Source organism: Globicephala melas, chromosome X (assembly GCF_963455315.2).
Source record: "Globicephala melas chromosome X, mGloMel1.2, whole genome shotgun sequence".
Lineage (NCBI taxonomy): Eukaryota > Metazoa > Chordata > Mammalia > Artiodactyla > Delphinidae > Globicephala > Globicephala melas.
In genome coordinates, this window is record NC_083335.1 from 68,340,707 (window position 1) to 68,364,362 (window position 23,656).

General features: G+C 53.5%; 1 protein-coding gene across 14 annotated transcripts; it reads right to left on the bottom strand.

The window, feature by feature from the left end:
- Nucleotides 1-706: 706 nt before the first annotated feature.
- MED12 (mediator complex subunit 12) lies at nucleotides 707-22,795 on the bottom strand. Of its 14 annotated transcripts, none has more exons than XM_060292176.1 (46): nucleotides 22,506-22,795; nucleotides 21,884-21,988; nucleotides 21,485-21,676; nucleotides 21,189-21,348; nucleotides 20,297-20,478; nucleotides 19,998-20,108; nucleotides 19,397-19,651; nucleotides 18,885-19,031; nucleotides 18,622-18,721; nucleotides 18,355-18,491; nucleotides 17,996-18,127; nucleotides 17,531-17,657; nucleotides 16,811-17,040; nucleotides 16,217-16,297; nucleotides 15,915-16,085; nucleotides 15,568-15,712; nucleotides 15,351-15,401; nucleotides 14,909-15,027; nucleotides 14,576-14,719; nucleotides 13,973-14,136; nucleotides 13,629-13,760; nucleotides 12,973-13,200; nucleotides 12,651-12,795; nucleotides 12,357-12,477; nucleotides 11,894-11,995; nucleotides 11,680-11,805; nucleotides 11,253-11,428; nucleotides 10,893-11,072; nucleotides 9,748-9,819; nucleotides 9,165-9,298; nucleotides 8,835-8,996; nucleotides 8,449-8,560; nucleotides 8,200-8,289; nucleotides 7,598-7,707; nucleotides 7,231-7,366; nucleotides 6,802-6,963; nucleotides 5,438-5,812; nucleotides 5,064-5,247; nucleotides 4,703-4,908; nucleotides 4,472-4,549; nucleotides 4,325-4,379; nucleotides 4,162-4,249; nucleotides 2,026-2,245; nucleotides 1,461-1,616; nucleotides 1,203-1,284; nucleotides 707-982 (listed from the first exon to the last, which is right to left on the bottom strand). In XM_060292176.1, exons 1-46 carry the CDS (start codon nucleotides 22,602-22,604, stop codon nucleotides 939-941), a joined length of 6,528 nt encoding a protein of 2,175 aa, XP_060148159.1. In that variant the 5' UTR covers nucleotides 22,605-22,795; the 3' UTR covers nucleotides 707-938. The 14 variants fall into 14 exon arrangements, with proteins under 14 accessions (XP_060148159.1, XP_030706669.2, XP_030706668.2 ...); XM_030850809.2 differs by having other exon boundaries at nucleotides 4,712-4,908; nucleotides 5,064-5,214; nucleotides 11,680-11,793; nucleotides 22,506-22,794; XM_030850808.2 differs by having other exon boundaries at nucleotides 5,064-5,214; nucleotides 11,680-11,793; nucleotides 22,506-22,794.
- Between the last annotated feature and the right edge of the window lie 861 nt (nucleotides 22,796-23,656).

Sequence of the window (23,656 nt, forward strand, 5' to 3'; positions counted from 1 at the left end):
ACGTGACCCCGGAGCAACAGTTTTGAGTTTTCTCTACTGTAAAATGGGAGTGAGCAGGTCACACTGGGTAACTGCCAAGGTGGGTCGTGTGAAAACAAGCAGTTCCGGCAACAGAGCAGAGAGAGAAAAGGGTGCTTCCTTTTGCTGGTTTCTCTTCCTCCTAGAACCATACTGTCCTTCCACCACCTATGTGGTGGCGACACTTGCCAATGGAGGGCAATGTTTCATCCCAGAAATGTGACTCAGGGAAGTTCTCTATCTAGGATATCACTTGGAACGTTAGGGAGACCACAGAAGGTGGCAAAATGGGTAAGCAGTGTCTGTCACCCCCCACCCCGAAGCTTGTTCGAGACCCAGCATGTGGGATGGGTGGAAGGAGAATCAGGTTCCAGTGACTTTTCCTCTGGCCCAGCGGCCCCCCACCAATCCCAGTGGTGTATCCTCCCATGGAGACAAACTATACAGAAGCCGCACCATCTAGCTGAGAAGGTGAACCGCCCTTACTGAGAGACTAAGGCCCCAACCCTTAACACGTTGCCAGGTTGGAGAAAAGAGAGGGTAGTAAGCCAATTAGAATTCAGAAATTTAGGAGGTGGAAGGTAAACAGGGGAGATGATCTGAACAGAATGAAGGTGCTGACTTGCTGGTCCGGCCCGCACCCTTCCGAGAGCCCGCCCTTCCCGGACATGCAGACTCACACACTCCCTTTGCAAAGAAGCTCTGTGTATTGGGTGCAACAGCTCTGGGGTCTCTATATAAATAATATACAAAACCCAACAGCTCAATGCCTCACATTAACAAAAATACTAAAAACTCATTAAAAATGGAGCCTGAGGGAAGAGCCCCAACCACTACTGGTGCTAGCCCAGGAAGGGGACTGGGAATTAAGAGGAAAGGGTGGGGCCCCATCCAGTGCACAAGCAGTTCCTCCAGGTGGCTCAGTAGCGTCCAAATATGTTGGTACTGGGCTGTGGCTGGGTATCTGTGAAAAACCAGAGATTATCAGGGGTGGGAGGCCGAGCAGGGGTGGCGGCGGTCTGCATTGAGGAGAGCTATTCAGGCACCGAGGGAAGGGATGGAAGGCAACGCTTCCCCTCACAACCGGGGCCTGAAGCAATCACCTCAGCTACTTTGGCCCTCCCCGCCCCGCCGGCCCCCCAGTTATTCTGTGGGGCTCTCCTTGGGAAGAAAGGCGGGCTTACTGGAGAGCTGTTGTTGGAGCTGCCGGACCAAAGCTGCTGTCTGCTGTTGTTGCTGGGTCTGCTGAAGCCCCTGGCGCTGGAACTGAGGTGAAAATGGGAAGGGGAAGACTGAACTCGAACCTTCCCCCTTCCTTCCCCGTCCTCATGTCCCCAGCTCTCGGAGGAGGGCCCTGCCTTGCCCCCCGCCTCGCCATGGCTGCACACTGTCCCCAGCCTGGGCCGCTGTCCCAGAGCCCGGGGCTGGAGTCCAGCAGCTACCTGGGGCTGGGACTGGGGCTGGGGCTGGGGAGGAGCTGCCTGCTGCTGCTGCTGCTGGTGTGCCTGCTGCTGCTGCTGCTGCTGCTGCTGCTGCTGTTGCTGCTGCTGCTGCTGCTGCTGCTGCTGCTGCTGTTGCTGCTGCTGCTGCTGCTGCTGCTGTGAAGACAGAAGAGATCTGTCTAAGGAGAGCGAGGGGCTGAACCTCAGTGGTGGAGGGATGGGGATGGGGGAAGAAGCACAGGGTGGGAACTCCGGCTCCGCTGCCCTCCCTGCTCGGAGAGCTGCAGAGAAAATCAAATGTGGAGCACCAAGCAGATGACCCCCAACACTCTCCCACCAGGACCCCCGGAAAAAGGGGGAGGGAAGGAACTGGCTTCTTAAGCCCCCACTACGTGCCAGCTGCCCTGCCGGGGTACGCCCTTACACTGCCTCATTCAGCGCTGAAAACCACCTGGAAGAGCCTGTGCCTCTCCTCCCCCTCCTCCTCTCCGCTCCCAGTCCCCTTCCTCCTCCTCCCCCTCCTCCTCGGGCTCCCAGGTCCCAGGCGAAAATCCTAGGGCCTTACCCGCAGGATCTGCTGCTGCTGCTGCTGCCGGATGTGGTACTGTTGCTGTTGCTGCTGCTGCTGCTGCTGTTGCTGCTGCTGCTGCTGCTGTTGCTGCTGCTGCTGCTGCTGCTGCTCAGGCAGGATGGAAGCCGACCGGACGCCAGCCTGGACACCCTGGGCGCCTAGTGGGGTCATAGTGCCTATCATGGGTGTCTGCTGCAGTGTCTGGTGGGAAAACCTACAAAGACAAGGAGGCGCAGAGATCAAGGCACGGGCTGTGGGAGATGGGGGTGCAGATGAGCCCCAGGTCCCTGACCCCAAAGAAACATCAACAGGCCATTTCATTCACTCCTCCTGTCACCAACCAGAAGAGACTTTTTGGCTTCTGACAGATTTCTAGGTTGGGGAATGAGGAGCAAAGACAACACTCCATTTTAGTGTCTCCTAACCTTCGTGGTTAGGAATTTTTCAATTCTGTTGTAGCTGGTTTTCTCTTATGAAAATGAAACACAGTCTCAGCACAAGCTAGGCATTCCATAGACACCACTGAGGTGGTTCTGCTTATCACTGTTGTTGGTCACCAGTAACCGTCAGGGTCTTGAAGACTGTTGTGTTCTATTGCTCCTTACACCTTTCTGACCCCAATCTGTACTTCACTGCAACAGGCTACTGGCTGGGCCCGTCTCAAGTCTTCTGTCACCTTCCGTACGCATCCTCTCCATGAATTCCACATTAATCTCTCAACACGCCCAAATCATCACATCACTTTCCTGATCAAAAGAGTACTTTCTGGGGACTTCCCTGGTGGTGCAGTGGTTAAGAATCCGCCTGCCAATGCAGGGATCACGGGTTCGATTCCTGGTCCGGGAAGATCCCACATGCCGCGAAGCAACTAAGCCCGTGCGCCACAACTACCGAGCCTGCGCTCTAGAGCCCACGAGCCACAACTGCTGAGCCTATGTGCCACAACTCCTGAAGCCCGCATGCCTAGAGTCCGTGCTCTGCAACAAGAGAAGCCACTGCAATGAGAAGCCCCCGCACCGCAACGAAGAGTAGCCCCCGCTCGCCGCAACTAGAGAAAGCCCGCGCACAGCAACAAAGACCCAACGCAGCCAAAAATAAATAAAATATAAATAAATTTGTTAAAAAAAAAGAATGCTTTCTGGGATTGTGTCTCAATCCCTCACCGAACGTTCAAGGCTCTCTCTCAACCTGCACACTCCCAGCTTATCCCTACTCCTTCCCTGGCACAAGTCTTACATTTCAGCCAAGCTCTTCTCCTTCCTGTCCTCCCAGCCACCCTACTCACTCGGGTCCCCATGTCTTTGTTCATGCTACGTCCTCTACCTGGGATCCCCCTCCTTCTCCTCCTCCCCGCAAATCCAAATCACAGCTATGCTTCAAAGGCCAACTCAAGTCTGACCTCCTTCACGGAACTTTCTCTGATGACTCAGGCCCACAGTGATATCATCCCGCACTCTTCCTGAATTCCCATTTACTTCGCGGCACCCAACTGCACAGCTGATTATATCTTTCATCACTGTGTTCCCTAAGTGTTCTTCTGAGTAAGTCTCCTCTCCCCAGGTATAGTAGAAATTCTCTGTGGTGAGGGACTTTGTATTTTTTTCAAATAGCTTTCCTCACCCCACCTGGTCCTAGCATAGTGCTGGCCACACAGGGGGCCTAAGACACGTCTAAGTAAGGGACTTTACTTCTGGTCCACCCTGCAATGTTCTCCACCCTAAGCTGCAGAGCCTCAAGCCATGACTCCAAAGTCTTAACTAAGGCCTGACTGACGTTCGGCATGGTGGGAGAATGTGTTCGCTGGTCCATTCCAGCACTAAACTGCTCTAATAGTGGCTGGATGACTCCTTACCACACACTGCATCTATGAACCCCCGATCTTTCCTTTTCATAGTCATATATAAATGATTTCCCCTCTTTGGTCCTCGAAGAAATGTTGGGAAGCAGGTGTGAGAACACTGGCCGCCAGGGTCCCTTCCAGCTCCGGCATTTTGTGGCGACAGGCCAGGTGGCCAGATAAGTGTTCTTGATGCCTCCAAAAGTTCTGACTAGTCCCATCACCTCCAGGCCCAGGTTCTCCCTAATTGAAAGCCTCAGTGTGTCTTCACGACCCCCGGCTCCCTTGGGTACCTTTGAGTAGAGGTCAGCCCGTGTCCGTAGGTTGGGGCCTGCTGGTGCACATAGCCACTGGGCCGCTGCTGCAGATGGCGGGTAGGATCTACAAGAGTAGGATTGGTAGAAGAGTGGGTGCTCTGATAAGGCTGGCTGGAGTAGCTGGGGGGCACCATGGTACCTGCGGGGCCTGTGTGTTGCTGCAATCCCACATGAGAAACGTAAGGAGTATAGCCCTGGAGGGAAGGAAGAGAGACGGAGTCAGGGCCAAGACTGTGCAGCGCAGCCTGCCTCAAGCTCCCTGATTCTCACCATCTCGTGCCCTTACCTGGGAGGTCTGCAAACCGTAGGAAGAGCTGGGAGTCATCTGATGGACAGATGACTGTCCCAACATCCCCTGACTCTGCTAGAGGGAAAAAGGAGACAAACTCAAACTCAGGAAGGGCTTTCTGCCACCTCGTTTCTTGTATCTCCTACTCTGTGTGTCCTTGTGAAGATCCCAATCCCTGTGACCCCAAAAGCCCCTCTCCCTGACGGCCCTCCCTACGGCCCCTCTCACTATCTTTGCCTGGAGCTGTTGGCGAAGGCGCTGTCCCTGGGGCACCGCAGGCTGCTGCTGTCGGTACACAGACGTCTTGTAGGAGGAGGGTTCCAGTCCCATGACGCCAGTCATGGTGGTGGGCAGCACTCCAGGGTAAGGTGGTCGGGTCGGCAGCTTCTGCATCGGTAACCGCACAGGGCGGTACGGGTCCACACGGGGGCCACCTGGAAAGGGGAGCAGGCTGACCTCTTTAGGCTCTTCGTCCCTCTGCGCCCTGCTCAGCGCCCCGGGCATCCACAGCTCCTGGGAGGAGTGGCATGGCCCCTCAGGCGGAAGGCATGTTCGGGTCAGTCCCTCGTGCCTGGTAGCTGGCACTCACCTGCCGGCAGTGGCTGGTTCTGGGTGTAGAGGCCTATGGAGCCCTGCCTGTAGCTAAGGTGGGATATGGAGCCAGGGTTGGTGTGGTGCAGGAGGTCCGGAGGCACTGTCACTCCATAGGGGCCACTCCGGCCTGGGCCCATTCCATAGTCCTGTGTGAACGGCACAGGAGGAAGGGGAGAGGGCTGGGGTCAGGTGGGGTAGGAGGGGGGAACAGGAGCTGGATGTACGTGGTTCCCTGTTCTAATTCTAAAGGTACCCCTTCCCCAGATGCCCCCAGCCCTCCCACAAACCAGTCGCTCGACAGCATCCGGAAGAGAGAGGGGCTGGGGAAGGGGCATGACGGGGCTGTGGCGAGGTGGCAGCGGCGCTCACCTCTGTCTTGGCGGCCGGCTGGCTGCGTTTCTTGCCCTTGGTGGACTTCTTCTTGCGTTCCTCAGTGCTGGGGGGAGCGGCCCCAGGTTTGTCAGTTTTGGGGGGCTCTGGAGCCTTTTTCTCAGGCTCCAGCAGGGCGGGGGCTGGGGGCTCCTCATCTTCCGGCGGCAGCGGCAGTGGCTCCAGGTAATAGGCGCGGGGCCGGGGCCTCAGGTGCGTGTGGTACAGCAGCAGCCGCTGCTGCTCCTCTCCGCGGGCCACGCGCCGGTCCACCCGGACTGTTCCAAACCAGCCCCAAGACAGTGGTGCTGATGGCTTCAAGCCTTCAAAAAGATCCCAGGGGGAGATCTTTTGTTTGGTGGAAACCTGTAGACCCTGCTCCAGAAAATGAGAAACAGTGAGCTGTTGAGACTTGGAAAACAGAAGACAGAAGACTTGGAAAACTTGAGGACTTGGAGGAGAGGGAAAAGTATCTGTTGGCAATAAAAGAAAAAGAAAGTCATGGGTAGATTCAGGGAAGATGGTGAAAGGAAGACACACGGACACACGGAAACACACACACACACACACACACACAGGGGAGAGAGAGTTAAGAGGAGATGGCGGGGAGCAGAGGGAGACAGAGACAGAGACAGACACTGACAGAGGAAGACAGATACAGAAACAGGAAGGTCGAGAAAGAAAAGGCAGTGAGAGACTGAAAACAGGCAGAGAGAGAGACAGAGACAGGGAGAGAGAGAGAAAAACAGGAAGAGAGAGACAGGCAGAGAGAGAGAGAGAGAGACAAAGACAGGCAGAAAGACAGACAGAGACACACTGAGCCAGGAAAAGAACGAAGAGTATGGCTATATGAACGGGTCGGACTTTGGCTTTTGAACTCCGCGTTCTCTTTCTCCTCTCCCTCTACTCACACAATGATTATGGTTACTCAACAAATACTGTAACTGACAAAGAGAGGGGACAGAGAAAACTGTGCAGAGATGGGTTGACAGGGTCGGGGGGAGAGAGATGCAGGGATAAAAGGGGTGCAGGCCGGGGTGGAGCAGTATGGGAGGCAGGTGGGGCAGAGGAAAGAGGAGGGTAGGGTGCTGAGAAATGGGTGGTACGTATAAAGGTGGGTGGGGGTGATGGGAGGTGCAGAGGGGTGAAGGGAGAGACCAAGGAAAGAGAGGGAGACTCCCAAGATGGGAAGAAGAAATGTGAGGAAAATTAAGTGATTAGCTCAACACCCCAGGGATGGCTCTCGCCCACAGAGCCTGATAAACCTGTTGCAGCTACAGAGGTTAATGCAGGGGAGGCTCTGACCCAAAGGGGAACAAAGGTGGGGAGCGGGGAGCAGGGGATGGGAAGATAATGGAACATGCCTCCTTCTTGAAGATGGAGTCGAAGCCGGCGATCTTGTTGCCTTTGGTGTCGATAAGGGAGCCCTGCGGCTCACATGTGATGACATCTCGGGTCTGCTTGGGCAGCGGCAGCAGCTGGCGAACTTTTTCCAGACTGTCTGACTGGCGTTCCCCCAACTCCTTCTGCAGGCACAGAAAGACAGGACAAGAGTTCAAGGACACAGGAAAAGAGGGACGGGAAGTCTCAGGGGACAGTACAGAAGCTAGCAGGAAGAAGACACTCGGTAAATCCTTACCATATGAATAACAAAGAAAACACGGACGTGAAAGGGAAGGGTAAGGGGCTCTGGGCAGGACGATGCCACTGAGGCTGGACAGCAAACACAAGGTCAGGGAATAGGGGGCTGAGACCCCAGGCCTCTAGGCCTCGCCCTCGTCCCCTCCTCTCACCCGCAGCTTCTTCACCAGGTTCATGTAGGCACGTTTGTTTTCCTCCATGCTGCCCTGGGAGATGCTGGACATGTCCGCAGCTAGGGTCCCATTGATGAGCACGCTCAGCATGTCCAAGACGGTGGTGAAGAGCTCACTGTGGCAGGAAGCCGGGGGCGGGGGGGAAACCAGAGGAGAAAGAGTTCAGACAGACAGAGACAGCCGGGTTGGACACGAGCAGGGAGCGGGCACCAAAACCGTGTGGGGAACCCCAGACCGCAGAGTCCGCAGTATGAGCCACACCGATTGCGGCGGGTCGTGCACCTGGTGTCAGGGAAGGGGATCCTCTCGGGTACAAAACTGGAGGGAGGGGATGGGGATGCTTTACTTGTTGGACTGCATGTCGACAGTGCCGCTGATGATGATCTCCAGGAGGAGCACAGCCCACTCCGTGGTCTGCTGGGTGCTGCGCTGCACCGTGTCAAACATGCCCCCCACCTGCCAGGGCCACAACAAGTCAGTCAGATGGCTCAGGGGCGGAGTGCAGCATTTAAGGAAAGCTTAGATTAGAACCTGGGCTGGATGTGACTCGGGACACCTGAGGTCAATGTTCCAGCTGTACCTATGATTTGCTACATGATCTCAGGCCAACGACTTAATTCTTGACATCTCTCGGCCTTGGTTTCCTTACTTATAAAATGATGGAGTTGGACCAAAGGATGTCCAGGATCTCATTCAACATTCCACAATAGACGTCTAGGGCTTCTCGGGCCCAGCCAGAATCTAGGATACTGAGGCAGGTTCCCTGCAAGGATCCAGTCTCCTTAACCACTTTCAGGTCCTGCGTCCTTTAGGAGAGCTGGGCTAATACGTGAAGACCCAGAAGAGCCTGGGCCCTCCATCCTCACCCTCGCCTCCCTGGGCTGGGGCTTCTTTGTCTGCAGTCCTAGCCCCACCCCTTTCCTTCGTCTCCCCAGCTCCCTCTCTCACCAGGTTGAGCCGCAGTTTGAGCGCCTCATGCATTAGCTGCTTTGGCTTGCAATCGTCTAAGTACTGGTCATCTCTCCAATTATTCACAATCTAAGATAAAAACAAGTACAACACACAGCTCAGGGATCTTCTCGTTTCCATGCCAAAGCACCCAGGGTGTTCTTGTCAGAAAACACTGAAGATTCAGTGGCCTCTTGGCTGCATCCTTCTCTGCCCTCCTGCCCGGCTCCAGGGCCCAGAGACCTGTACCTGGTGGACCTGGCTGTAGAGGGAGGTAAGGAGTCCCTCGCGCTGCTCGTCCTGACCCTTCAGACACGTCAGCACCAGGGATAAGAAGGGCTGCTGGCTCAACAGGGACATGCTAGAGATGGGAAGAAAAGAAAAAGAAAAGTACAGGACTGTGGGTTGTAGGTCAGGCGACTTGCAACCTCATTCCTCTGAGCCCCAGACTCTACTAAGATCTAGCCTTCTTCAAAAAAAAAAAAAGATCTAGCCTCTTGCTCAACTATCACTCTTATCCTCTGTCCACTTTTCTGATTTTGATCCTCACCTCTTTGCCCCAACTTTTCTTCTTCCCTGGGTATGCCTCCTCTCCTTTCTACCCCTCAATCCCGGCCCCCTCGTAGCCGCTTTACCTCTTTTGCTTTTGTCGATCGCGTTCTTTGCGCGAAGAGGAACCCAGGTGCTGGCCCTTCTCCAATTCTTCCCCAGCAGCCTTTAACACATGCCCCTGGACTGAGGTGGGCAGTTTGGCAATGAGAGGAGCCACCAGCCATACACCAGAGCGCTCTAGGGAGCTGGAGAGATGGCGCGCACAGGGTTACAGAGGAGCCGGGCAAGGTTGGAACAACCCATCCTCTCCTTTCCTGATGGACATGCCTGGCATCTCCAGGTGGCTGAAATCATTTACACTACCAGAGGAGAAAACTCAGAAGGGGATGGGTCCTAACATGTTTCTACCCAACCTGAGCACGGGCTTGGTCTTGCTGCTGCTGGGCATGTTGCTTGCAGTGTTTCCAGAAGACGACCCTGTCTCTGCAGACTGTTGGAAAACCTCGATTGTGGCCTTGGCGATGTTCTCTAAGAGGGAGTTCATCTCCTGAGGAAGATGAAGGGCACAGGGGTGCTAAATAGGTAGCTGGCGGCAAAGGCAAAGAGATGGTAGGAGAGCTGGGAGATGAGGACATAGGAAGGCATCCATGGAGGTTGATAGGAGGGTAACGGACACAACTCTGCTGGGTGTTGTGTCCTCCAGCACCTCGCAGTATCTCTCCAATGCCCCACTGTCTTCTCCTTTACATACCTCCTTACAGCTGTGGCCAGAGAAACAGCCTCTATGGCCACCGCCACCAACCTTCCCCACAGCTCAGAGCCCCAACAATCCCAATCCATGTGCCTTATCATCGGCTCCAAACGTCCGCCATCTTCCCATCCTCTCTGATCTCCAGAACCCAAAGGTAGGACCTAGGTTCTTCTATGGCGGCCCGCCTCCCTGACATGTGTCGCTGGAAGTAAGCATGGGAAAGAGAGGGCCCGGGCACCACTCACATTGTTAGGGGTCTGCTTGATCATGAGCTGCAGCTCCAAGGAAGACTGGCGCATGGTCCACTGGTCCAAGTTCTGTGACAGAGACCCCACCCACAAGCTAGTCATCATTGTGTCATCCCAGCCACTCAGCACCCCGATGCCAGCTCCTGATCTCTCACAAACTTGAATCACATATGCCTGGAGGTCTGAAAGGGACCTCTATGTCCCCTCTTTAAGGAAGATCATACCTAAATAGTCCAAAATGACTGAAAAGTCTATCCTATTTTAAAAGTGGTTCTGGAAAGATTTCACATCTTTCCCCAGTTTCCTGTTCCAGAGCCTCACATTCCTTAGCATCAGGAAGTTCTGCTTAATGCTTAACCTAAATCTTTGATGTTGAAGTTGAAGCTCGCCGCTCCTGTTTCCAACCAGCTGCTCAAAGTCCTTTACAGACCCGAAGGCTAGTCTCAGCTAATCTCTCTTTGGCATTATCTCCTCCAGGCTGAAGAGGCCTCATTCCTTTAGCTTTTCCTCAACGGCTTTATTTTTCCACCCTCCAGTCACATGAATGTCTGCAGCAGCGTGGTGAGGCAGGAAGGGCACAGGCAGACCTGGGCTCATATACTGACTGGGCTCATAAACTTCCTAGCTGTGTGAGTTCCTAAACCTTGGGCAAGTTACTTAACCTCTTCAAGCCTCAGTTTCCTCACTGGTCAAATAGGGATATTCTTACCTACTTCACAGGGCTGTAAAGAGTAAATGAGAAAATGTACGTAGAGTGCTGAGCATGGTACCCCACGTGAAGCAGCCGCTTGATAAGTAATAGCTCTTCGGTAGTATTACTACTCATGACAGAGCCACGACCAACATGCCAAACATACAAGGCCAAAAACTAGGCCTCCCAGATGCTATGCCTCCCACTGATAAGCTGGAGTCCTACTCCAGATAGCTGTGCACTCACCCAACAGTTCACTCTCCAGTCTAGACCATATTGGCTTAACTTCGAAACCCATGCTGGAGCTGTTTCTCTCACCACCTTTCACCCACATCCTCGAGTGAAGCCTTCCTACTTCACTCCCTCTCTCTTTTCCTCTCAAGGTCCCCATCGTCTCACCCCAGGCTCAGGCCCCACTGCTTCCTCCAAGACCCCCATCGCTTTGGCCTACCTGGAGAATACGCTTAATGCGTTGCCGCTGGGGGTTTTCCCCATCCTCATTGTCCAGCAGCCGATGTGGGTAGCAGATGAGCTGCATGAGGCGCTGGGCCTGGGCGCTACTCAACACTGGGTCTTGCAAGTCATTGCTGTCCTCACACAGCGATTTAAGGCAACGTTCTCCTACCCATTCCTGAGGAAGCCGAGAATCGGGGGACTGGGGCAACCAGTAAGCAGGTTAGGAATAAGGGGGATGGACTGGGGGGTTGGTGAGGGACATGATGTATGGCAGGGAGGTGGTGCGATCACGGTAGGAAACAGGACTATATTATATAGCGGCGTTTAGGAGGTGGGGGGGGAAGGTGAGACTGACCTGCTGGCAGATGCTGCGTAGCACGTACTTGGCATAGACATCCAGACTGGCTGTCTCCACAGAGATGTTGCGGCCACCCTGCCTCCGACCGCCACTGCCACCTCCTCCCTCCTCCTCTGGAAGTTCTTCTGTTCCTCCTGTCACAGTGAAGCCTGAACCCTTCAGTTCCGCATCCCCTGTGGTTCACAGGCAGGAGATAGGGAGGGCAGAGTGAGATCCGAATGCTGTGTGGAGACCCACCCCGGACCCACAGAAGCAGCAACTCCCCAGATCCTGCCCTATGGGACAGAAATATACTTCCCTCCCTCGTCTCCTCCCCAAAGGTCAGAGAGACCACCTTCAGGAGAGAGAAAGACTGTCCTTTGTAGTTTAGCTGGCGCTCCACCCTATACACACTTCTGGCACCACTCCCTTCCTACCCCCATACCAAGTACAAACACAGCCTTGAGAACAGCAAACACAGCTCCATCCACAATGCGGTTCTGGGAGGCAGCCAGCAGGTGGCGGTCACAGGAGGAGCGGATTCCTACCGTAGGCTTGTCTGGGGAGACAGCTGAAGTCAGGGGAAGCAAAAGTAGAAACGGTGTGGGTGGGGTGGCCACACTTTCCACGGCTGGCCGGCTCAGATCAAGGTCACTTACTTCCGTCCGACTGGCAAGGATTGAGTTGAGGTGTCTTGAAAAGGTGGAGGAGGATGCGGCAGGTAAGCCGGGCCCCCGGCTCAGAGTCCTGTTCACTGCAAGCTACAGAGAGGAAGACAAAGCAGAGGGGAAAGGATGAAGGTGGACTGTATGTGGATCTGTAGGTGGTGAGGGGCTAAAAGGGAAGCTGAGGCCAGGCGAAAAGAGATAAAACATTGGAGGAGGGGTGGGGTAGCAAACTGTTCTGCAGTATAAGGGGAGTACCTGGAAGGGTCAGGAACCGGAAAGATCGGGGCTGCAAATGCAGGGTTAGAAAGACGCCCCTCCCAGCCTGAGGCACACCACAGGACTGGCCTCTGGTGCCACCAGGAGCCCCACACTGAACAACCAGAGTGCGACCATCCAGTGTGTATTGAGACTGGGGGGGTCTAGACATTCTAGGGGTTATGGATTGGTAGTTCACCAGCATTAAGAAGCGAAGGGATGGCTGCACAGCGAATCAGATCCTCCAGGAGCAAACACTGCCGAGCGATGAGGATGGCAACAAAAGTGGCCAGGGAGTCGTGAAAAGACAGGTCACTGACCTGGAGGAAAAAAGCAGACAGACACCAGGACTCAGCGTGGAGAGAGGGCGGCTACTCAGAGCGCTTGGCCTCCACTCTGCAAAACTCTGTCCCTCCACTCCTGTGATTACTGGGAGCAGACCCCTGCCCCGGGACATGCCCGGTGTCCGGCACTCCCCCACCCCCAGTCTCACATCTACATTGCAGAGGAGGTCGTTGAAACCACAAGTGCCATTGTTAGAGGAGCAGCACAAGGCCTTAAGCACTCCCAGCCACTCTGCACTCAGTGACTTGCAATAGCCGGTCAGCTCTGCACACAGGATTGCGATGTCATTCACCCTGGGGAAAAGTACAAATGCCCTCAGGAAAAACCTTGTTCCTGGCAAAACCTCAGACTCATTAACTTTTCATCTCCACCCCGGCCATAACCAAGGTTGCAGTACCTCCCAGGCATCTCATCCCTCCCAATATCAGGCGGGAGCGTGGTGCCCATTCCTCACTCAGTACGCCCCATACCTATCGGGATCATGGTGCCCCACACAGACGTGCATAAGGGCATTGCAGACAAAGCTGTAGCGGTTAGCAGGGTTCTCACTAAGACTCTTGCCTAGCCCTGTGTAGGTGAAGGTGTGAGCGGCAGGGTTCTCCAGAGTGTCAATCATGAACTCAGGTGCCCAGCGCATGTTGGATTCTGACGGCTCCACGTTGCAGTAGATGGTGTTCTTCACCTTGGAGCAGAAGTCGCTGCAGGGGTGGGGGAAAGGAGAGAGCAGCGTTGAGGAAGGGCTAGTGAACTAGAGGGATGGTCAGGAAAGGCGAGAAAAGAAAGAAAAAAAAGGAGAATGTGAGGGACAAGGGGCCTTAGGGCAAGAAAAGGGGAAATGGGACAAAGCAGACCGACCGGGCAGGAAAGGAACCCAGTGAGAAGAAGGCACGGGGGCCTCTGGAGGCAGGGAGGAGGAATGTGGGCCCCGCAGACATGGGCTGGAGGCAAGGCTGATGAGGAAGGAGGCCCACTCTCAGGAACCAAGAACACGCAGAGGACACCATCCCCAAATGACCCTTCAGAGACAGCAGGGTCCTGGGCTGTGCTCTGCTCCTGAGTGGGGCAGTAATGGGAAGGAGACGGGACGAGGTCCCAGTCTCTACCCCTTACCTCCCACCTCTCTTACCTGAAGAGCTCCCCAAATTTGCTCTTTAAATGGCTACAGGAGGTGTACAGATCATAGAGATAAGCAAGGATACAGCGTTCTGCGGAGGAGCCATCGGACCGGTTCATCCCATGCTTGACTACGCCACACAGCCTGTCACGAAGGGGCAAGGTCGGGAGGTGTGCCTGAAGCAATGGCAGGCCGGGGCGCAAAGATTCCCATCCCTTGGCAATACTCTCTCCCCTCCCCACCTGAATGGCACGCACTTCCGCACAGTGAGAGCCCCACATGTTCTTCGCAGGCCACTTCCACCAGCATTCACCAGGGCCCTGCACCAGGGCCCTGCATTTTGAAGCCCTGCTTACCCCTCAAAGACCTGTGCCATCTGGTCCTGGTTGAGGATGAGGCAGGCGTGATAGTGCCGCAGGACAGCCACGATGCACAGGCACAGGCTGGTGGTGTAGCTGCCCACCAGATCCGAGGATTTGAGAAGCAACTCGGCCTCAACTACACTCAGTTCATTCAGTAGCTAGAGCAGAGTGAGCGGGGGTTGACAAATGAGAAGAGGCCTTGAGTATTACACATAACCCGCCTTCCTGTGAGAAAACTGGAGCCCCTTCCTGCTGGAGCTGCCTCAGCCTGGAAGGGCCCTGGTGCCATATCCCACTGTCCTTTATTCTAGTAACGACAAGTCACGTCAATGATGTAACCAGTCTCCGGGATACAATCCTATGAACCTCACGATGGGAGGACAGTCTGTGCCCAGTGCTCTAATCCATCTCTCGGGTCTCCTCAGGGAGCACTTGAGTCTCTATTCCTGCTGGCTTAGCTCATGGGCCACTCCCCCCACACTAGTCTTTCGGTCCCTCCAAATAGCCTGGGACACTGGCTTGAGCCTCTCCTCCTGTCCTTATGACCCTGTACAGCACAAACTCCTTCCTCCACCCTCATCTCCCCAGCTTCCCCACCTGAATGGCAAAGTCGATGAGGCCACTGATGCTGAGTGAATATTCCATGAGGTCGAAGATGAACTGCACATGCTGCACCAGAGGCAAGTGGTACGACATGCCAAGGGCAAAGCTCGTGATCTGCTCCAGAACATTCCGGGAGACCTAATAAGGGCAGTGGGAGTGAGACAGGAATGGAGAGAGGTGGGAAAAACCAAGGAAGCAGGAAAGGATGGTGGAAGGGGATGAGACCAGGAGGCTTAGCCTGCCTGAGGGGGGAAAAAAGACAAGGAGGAAAGGAAAACGGGACAAGGAGGCCAGAATGTGGGAAGGGGGCTGGACTTAGGCCCTCACCTGAGCTGTGACCTGGTGTTGGTCATAATGTGAAAGGTGCTGGAACTTAGCAAAGATATCCTCGGCAGTGGGGAAGGCTTCAGGCCGGTTGCGCCGCCGCTTCTGCCCATCCTCCCCACCTGAGGGGACAGTTGAAAGGGACCAGTCAGGACAGGGAAGATAACTAGGTGACTGGGGGTGGGGAGGGGGGGTATGGAGAGAAGGCTATTGGGGGGGCAAGGGGAAGGAAGGGAGGGAGGGAGAGAGGGAAGGAAGGAAGAGGGAAGATGGGAAGGGAGGGTCAAGGAAGGGGCGGGGAGGGATGAAGGGAAGGGGACAGTGAAGCAAAGGTTTGGAGGACCACAGACTATGTGGACCTTAGAGGAATACGTACAGGGAGGTGCTAGGTTGAGGGAGGGAAGGGAGAGGGAGGGCGGGCAGTATGGGGCTTACTGTGAGGTACCTAAGAATGTCAGGTCTCCAGGATTCAGAGGCACAATAGGAGCAAGCTGGTCTGCAGAGGGGGGGAATGAGGGGGGAAGTTTCAAAAGGACTAGAGCTCTCAGGAGACTCCAAGAGACAGGACATCGGGACATGACTGGGAGTTCCCTACACTGGGGAAGGGAAGACTGACTAGGGCGCTTTTTGGGGGAGATCCATTTAAGGTGCCTCAAACCCACCAGTTTCCGCTGTCCCTTTGCGGTTCAGAACCTTCAGGATATCCTTGGTAATTTTCTTGATGGCATGGCGGGCATCATCTCGCTGCTTTCCCACCCCAAACAGTACGACCAACCGCTGGTTGCACTCATGGCTGCATGACTCCTCCTGCATCCCAGCGGCACCATCAGACTCCAGCACGGATCGTTCTCCCTCCTCTTAAAAGCATGCTCCATGCCCCTCAGCATCCCAGTGCTCAAGCCCTTCCCAGCATACCACACCCTTAAGAACAGCTCCAACCCCTCAGCACAGTCCTTGGACAGAAACCTGGGCTCAGAACAGATGGTCGCAAGGTGTTGGGGAACGGTACCTGGGGGATGGGAAAGTGCGTGGCATACTGCACATGCCGCGGCTGGTCATAAAGAACCCCAAGGGTCCCTTCTAGCTTCTCCTTGGGTGGGGGCTTCACCTCCTTCTCAACATCTGGTTTCTCAGGGGATGGACTGCCCTTCCCCTCACAGGGCATAGTGGGGGAGAACAACTAAGAGAAAGGCGAAAGGGCAGAACATTTAGAGGAAGACAAAGGGATGAGGGGGCACAAAGAAACTCCCCAAAGTGGCATAACGGGAGGACCTCAGGAGCTGGATTCTCCCACACCAGGATCTAACTTACTGAGAAATCAGGCTTCTCCATGTCCTCAAAGAGCACACTGGAGCTAGGGTCGATGTCCATAGACTCCGAGAGGCCTGGATCCTGACGGCAGAGAACAGAAGCGAAGCTGCTTTAGCCCCGAGGAGCTGCTCCCCACCATCTAGAAAAGTTGACCAGGGAGTCGAAGAGAGGAGACCATATTGGGAAAAGCACCAGTTCCAGATGCAAGCCTTGACTGGTCCATTAACCACCACAGGCCTTGGTTTCCTTCAGCTTTAAAGTGAGGATAAGAATACCTCACAAGGGGGAATTCCCGGCAGTCCAGTGGTTAGGACTCAGCACTTTCACTGCCATGGACCCTGGTTGGATACCTGGTGGGGGAACTAAGATCCTGCAAGCCGCCCGACACAGCCAAAAAAAAAAAAAAAAAGAATACCTCACAGGGCTGCTGTGAGGATCCAATTAAAAAAACTGATATGAGAGTGCTTGCTAAACTGCAAAGCACTAAGCAAATCTTACCCTTGTCACTAGGTAAAGGATTCTCAGAGGATTCCAGGAGCCAGGAAGATGGGACTGTCAGAAGAAATGATCTAGGGCGAGGAAAAGCCCCCTCACCTCCAGCTTGCTGCTGCTGCTGCCCTCAGCCTCTTTGCGCTCAGGGTCATCGGCAGGGTCATCAAAGGGAGAGGGAGGCCGGGGACCAGGGGCTCCGAAGGCAAGGTCCCCTCGGGAGATGAGGGTGCAAGTGTACATGTTGTGGGAGAAAACATCATGTCGAATCAGTTCACAGAAAAGCAGTACCAAGTTAAAGAACTCCACTCGCTCACTCTCACTTCGGGGGTCCGCTGGAGAGAGGGGATGAGAAAAGATGAGTTAGGGGAGCACAAAAGAGATGGGCAGAAAGAGAGAGAGACACACCTAAGGCATGGTGCTCCTAGGGTTCCTGAAGTAGGCAAGAATAGCAATGACTCAAAAAACAAAACAACCCGAAAAACCAAAAGCCAAACCAAAAACAACAACAATAAAACCAAAACTGTTGAAGGATAAAGTGTGGTTGGTTACCCAAACTCCTGCCCCACACACCATCTCATAAAGGAATACAGCATCTCTGCTATTTATACGTGAAAATGCTTCGATCGTATGCTCCTTTTATTCTTCTCTTTACTTCTCTACTCTGTTAAACTGTAAGATGAGCAAAGGCTAGAATTATGTCCCAAAGTCATTCTGCATAGAGCTCAAGACAGAAATATATCCAGAAGGCCCTTCATATGCTTTCTGATGACAGGGATGGGTGAGTCTAGGCAGAGGTAACCAGAGGGTGGCAGGGGTCCATACTCAGCATGGGAGCCTGTGTATCCAGAAACTGCAGGAGGACATCCTGGAAAATGGGAGCACTAGGAGCAGAAAGGGAGCCAGAGGCTATGGAACCCTTCTCATCTGCGGCTTCCGATTCTCCACAACGCTGTAAGATGAGAGAACAAACTGTAGGATTGGGTTTTACCTGTTTCTTCACTCGTCCATGTGCAATCCTTGAACTACTGCCTATTTTGGATCCATCCCAAGCTTTTCACTTCTACCCTCCCCCCCTTGACTCCCATTTTCTTTACCGTCTCCCAGCTGCAGCCTTGGTCACTTCTCTAACTCTGACATCGATCCACTCCTTTCTACTTTTGCCTTATGTCCTCAATTTTCCCTGTACATTCTCTACCCCTTCTTCACTCTCACAACTTCAACTTTGGTCCCACTACCAGCTCAATGTGGCTCCAACCCCAGCTGCCACTGCCCCATGGGCCCCCTAACCTCAGCCTCAATCTCTGCCTGTCTCTTCTCCAGCAGCTTGGCTACCACCATCGCACGATGACGACCAGAGCGCTTGCAGCTGACAGCCCATTCACACAGTAATGATACCACAGCATCATCATCTGAGGAGATCTGGAGACCAAAGGAAGACCAAAAGGGTGAGTAAGGTAGAGCTGGGGACAAAGAACCGAGTTCCAGTCTCCCAGCGACTAGGCCCCATCTTAAAACATCCTAGGCCCAGTAAGACCGGCTGTCTCTTCAGACATCCTCTGGTTTCAATGCCTTGCCAAGCCTTCCCCTCATATATAATGTTGCTCTTGCTGTTTTTCACTTCTTCTCTTCCCCTTCTTGCTTATTACCTCGTGCCCATCCTTGCTAGGCCCCAATCCAAAGATTCGATTACAGAGGGAATCAAGAGAGTTGCTGAAGTCAGAGCGCTCAAAACTATGGCTGTCCAGCACTTCCAAAGTATGGAGCACCCGTCCAATGGTGAAGCCTGAGGAGGAAAGTGGTAAAGGGGACTTTAACTAGAGGCCCGATGTACTCCAACTTTCAGATCTATATGTCCTTACCGTCCCCATCCTTTCCTCAAACATCCTTCTTACTGTCTGTCCTCTGGCACCCACCTGCAGTAGCTTCTTGGCACTTATCAAAAGACCAGCGAACCTCAACGGCCTGTCCTCGCTCCTTGATCTGCTGCTCAATCTCCCGCAACTTTGCACGGACCTGCAAAGAGGAAGGCTTTAAGGATGTAGCAAGGCATACAAAAAAGGCCAGGGCTCCAAGCTAAAAGAATAGTAGCAGACTCCGAGTCACTATTTCTGAAAGAGTAACTTAAGCCTCTCACATCCCAGTTGCCTGGGAGTACCAGGCTATTGGTCAGACTTACCTGCTGAGTGAAGGCACTGTTGCCCTCTGGCATGGGCAGGTTGGAGGGGGCAATAGGCAGGTGGTCAAGTGGTGAGCCAGTCTTGATTCGGCTATCAGTCAGTGAGTAGTGCCAAACCAGGGCACTAGGACAACACAGGAGGATGGTCTGCCAGACAGGAACAGCTAAGTCAAACTCAGTTATCACGGCTACCTGTCTAGAAGCCCATTGTAAGACCCAACCCTTCAGTTTCTGATCCAAAGTTATTCTGAGCCCCTGAGGTGGCATCACTCCATCTCTGAGCCCCTCCCCTCATCCACTCTCCTAAAAGGCTTTGGGCCTCCTATTTAGACCTGGAAGGGAACTAACTGAAAAGGAACTAACACCCCAGAAATGAGAAGCCAACAATTTCCAAGCAAGTACTCAGTGCCTACTCTCGCCTCCAATTTAGAACCAGTCCCATTTTCCAGGACAGGCACCTGAGTCTTCTCAAGATGCCTTTTAATACTTCCATGGGCCCACCTAGTACCTACCTGAAGGATACAGCTGAGGCCAAAAACTAGGGGCCGGTGCTGAGGGCACATAAGCAGGTCACTAAAGGGTGTAGAGGGTGTGCTGCTAGTTGGGGGCTGAGGAGCAGGGGTCGTGGGCAGTGTGCTTGTTGACTGAGCAGACATCACATGAGATGAGTGACTGCTCATGCCATCCAGCTGCAGGGCCAGTCTCCGCGTACAGAAGTAGGCAAGGCGGCGGGAGAGGTATGCAGACTGAACGAATTCCCCAGAGTACTGTGAAGACACGACGATCAAAACCCCCCAGTTGGGGACTTCCCTGGTGGCGCAGTGGATAAGACTCTGCACTCCCAATGCAGGGGGCCTGAGTTTGATCCCTGGTCAGGGAACTAGATCCCACATGCATGCCGCAACTAAGAGTTTGCATGCCACAACTAAGGAGCTCGCCTGCCACAACTGAGGAACCCTGGAGCCGCAACTAAGACCCGGCGCGACCAAATAAATAAATAAATATTAGGAAAACAAACAAACAAACAAAAAACAGTTCTCTCCAAGGGACATTGCTTTCACGTCTTATATCTCCTCACATCCTCCCTAGACCCCCCCAAATCCTAGGCCTTACTCGAAGCAGCAGGGGCAGCAGCAGTTTAAGCAATTCATCCTCTCCAGGGCGGATTTTCTCAAAACACTCAAGTACCCAGGTCAGGAACTCATGTCTGTCCAGCATTCCGTCCTATGGGTACAAGGGATGGGAAGAGGATTAGTTTTGCCAAGGGACTATTAGAGATGAGGCAGAGAAAGTAAATGAAATAATAAAGAGAACCACGAGTGGGGCAAGGTGGCAGGCGGATTCTGTTCTATGCTGGCAGAGTGTGAGGTCAGGCTCAATCCCACATCCCACACGACATGCCTTCTTCCTACCTGAAACATGAACATGGCTAGCTTCTCATTGTAGTCCCACTGCCGGATTGCCACCTCTACATCATGGGGCAAGGGCCCTATAGTAGAACCACAGCCCCCACTTCCGGAAGGCCCTGGCCGGTAGTATTCAGCCATCTTTTGCAGCTGCTCCCATAAGTACTTGGTGATGATCTGAGTCCATTCTAGGGGAAAGATGGGAAAAGGGCTATTTTATACTGTCCCTTTGCTTAGAACACCTTCTGTCCCCCACCCCCAGTCACCATACTTCTAAATCCTATTCATCCCCTTAGGCTCAAGTCAAGTGCCACCTTCAACAACAAGGTCCTACTGTAGAGCACAGGGAGCTATATTCAATATCCCATAATAAACAATAACGGAAAAGAATATGCAAGAGAGTGTATATATATATATGTATATATATGTAAAACTGAATCACTTCGTTGTACACCAGAAACTAACATGACATTGTAAATCAACTATACTTCAAAAAAATTAATTAAAACAAAACAAAGAAACAAATGCCACCTTCCTAAAGCCTTCCCAGGTGTCCCCAAAAGAAAGTAATCTTTTTGTTCACTGAATTCTCAAAGAAGCTTCTGCCTCCACTTTTGACACTACGCTTCTATATTCAATTATGGGATTCGTACATATGCCTTAGCATCCCTACTAGACTATAAGCATCCTAAGGGCAGGGATTAGGTAGTGGTCATCTTTATAGCCCAGTACATGCACACAGCAGATACTCAAGATACTTGATGCTTACTAATTGAGTGAATGCAAGACACAAGCAGAAGCAAGGAATACAGATGAGGAAGGAGAATAATTGCAAGGGTCTCTCTACCGCTCCTTGAAGCGATCAGTGGTGGGACCTCTGGTATTAGGAGTTACTCACCCATGAAAGGGTCAATGACGTGTCTCTTCTTAACCTTGGTCTCTGTGATCGCTGCATAGTAGGCACAGGTCATCTTAATGAGCCAGGCAGCCCGCATCACAGGCACTGTGTACTTGGCCAAGTACCCAAACACTTCTTCCTTCTTACTGAAAATGGGGACCTGGATGGACATCGCAAATAGTGAGACCTCTCTCACCCCCATGAGCTGGCACCCGTGTAGCTTCATCTGGAAATCGGAGGGTACTTGGTACCCGCGCTCCCCTCCTTGGCCTGAAGAACAGGAAACAGTACCTCACCTTTTTGGCTAGTTGTGTGAGTGGCTTGGTGCCAGCCAGATCGGTGAACCAGGTGTTAATGGCACTCTGGGATCGTGCAGTCACCAGCCAGAAGTTGTCCTTCTGGTTCACTTGGGGCTTCCTTCTACCGGTGTCAGGGAGGGTGTTACAACGTAACTTCTCTGCAATAATGCTGCTGAAGTTGGAACTGATCTGAGGGAAGAAAACTACACCTCAGGGTGGGAAGAAGGGGCAAAGAAGTGGTCGTGGCTTTGATGGGCAAATGCCAATGTGGTAGCATTAGGTTATGAAGGAAAACTCGGCCATTTAGGTCATCCCTTTAAGTCTTCCCAACCCAGGGCCTTTGCTCCTTCTCAGATTCTTCCAGCCTTTTCCTTCAGCCTGGCAGGGTTGTCTCACCTTGGCAGGATTGAAGTTGACGTTCTTGGCACTGCCATGTTCATCCCCAGAGACAGCTGGCTGGTTATTGAAACCTTGTTTTACATTCAAGGCCGTTAGTTCATCCTGAGGCAGGAAAACAACATTTTAGCTTTTTTTTTTCCCTTGGGGGTGGGGGTGATGGGAGAGGAGGGTAGAAGAGAGGGGAACAAGCGGGGGAAAAGGTAGGAGGAGGATTCGGAGAACAGATTGTGATTTAAAGCTAGGCCCTTATATTCATTTGGACCCCACCCTCACTAAGATTCCCAATTCCCCAGAGCTCGCTCAACAGCACTGTGCCCCTGCGAGCTTGCAAGCAGCCGTAGCTCACCCAGCCGCCTCAGACAACTTTCTGAGGTGTGTGTGTGTGGAGAGGGGGGCGCCTCCAGCGTGGCCCCGACATCACTCCCGGTTCGCGCCCAGGAACCAACCCCCACCCCCACTAGGTCCTACTCTCCTACACCAGCCCACTTTACTCTTCCCCCTTTCGGGACTTGCGCTCCCACCGAACCGCCCCGCCCCCCCCTTCCCCGAGCCATCAGTTCTTCCTCCTATGGCGATCGCTGGCCCCTGGCCCCGTGGGAGCCCGGATTTCTGAACGCACCTCCTTCTGTTTGGGATCTTGAGGGTATACATCGGGAGGCCCCAGCCGCGGCCGCTTCAGGGGCCGGTGTTCGTAGCTCAAGATCCCGAAGGCCGCCATCTTGCCCAGCCCGTAGCGCCAGAGGCGCCAGCCGGGCCCGGCCGCGGGGGAGGGGGAGAGGGAGCCGAAAAGGGGGGCGGCGGTGGCGAGGACGGCAGCCGAGAGACAAGGGGGCACATTAGAAACTCTCGATCATTGCCGGAAACTACCGAGGGAAACCGAGGGACGCCGGGAACCATCGGACAATACCGACAGCAGCGGGGGTGGGGGCGGGGCCCAGCCCGGCGTGGGGCGGAGCTCCGCGCTCGGGGAGCTTTTCCACCCCGGCCGCCGGAGAATCGATTTCACTCAGTCAAGATCCCTGCAACGTCCGCCAGCCAGGCGCTGGGGATACGAACCTGTGAGGCGGAAGGCGGACGCGGCGCTGAGCTCCGACTGGAACTGGATTCCCAGCGCCTCGCTCAGTTCTCGGCCTAGAATAAGTGCTCTATCGTCTGTGCGTTGCTTAGAAACTCTGCCTTTTGCAAACCGCTTCTTTGTTTCTTAGTTCCTGAATCTGAAAAATGGGTGTACTAACACCTTCAAGGGACTGTTGCGAAGATTAGAAACTACGTATGCATAAGAAAGCACCTATTAAACCCTGAAAGGTCGGCTCTAATCTTTATTAGAAACTATGTATGCATAAGAAAGCACCAATTAAACCCTGAAAGGTCGGCTCAAGGTCTTTATGGTCTAGCACTGAGGTTCTTAACCTCTTCTGCTTCACAGTCCCTTTAAAATGCTGATGGAAGCTATGGCCCTTCTTCCCAGAAAACTGCACGTAAAGATATACAAAATGTTAGATACTTTGCCGGGAGATTCTTAGACCCCCTCTTGAAGTTCACTCACATATCTCCTAAAGGTCCATGAACTCCAGGTTAAGAACCCTTGCTGTATCGAAAGAGGCACCTACTGAGTGTCAGATGCTTTTCAGACATTGTCTCCTCTAATCCGCAAAAAACTCCTATGAGTTAGGGATTATTATTGTCTCCATTTTGTGGATGAGGAAGCTGATTTTCAAAGAGTGGAAGTTTGCTTGCCCTATATTATATGGCTACTGTGTAACAGAGCTG

Coding starts and splice junctions, on each gene's coding strand:
- MED12 (XM_060292168.2), bottom strand. CDS start 22,604: ATGGCGGCCTTCGGGATCTTGAGCTACGAACACCGGCCCCTGAAGCGG. Junction 18,492..18,621: donor GTGCCAAGAAGCTACTGCAG/GTGGGTGCCAGA, acceptor TTTCCTCCTCAG/GCTTCACCATTGGACGGGTG. Junction 12,478..12,650: donor ACCTCCTCTGCAATGTAGAT/GTGAGACTGGGG, acceptor TTTTTCCTCCAG/GTCAGTGACCTGTCTTTTCA.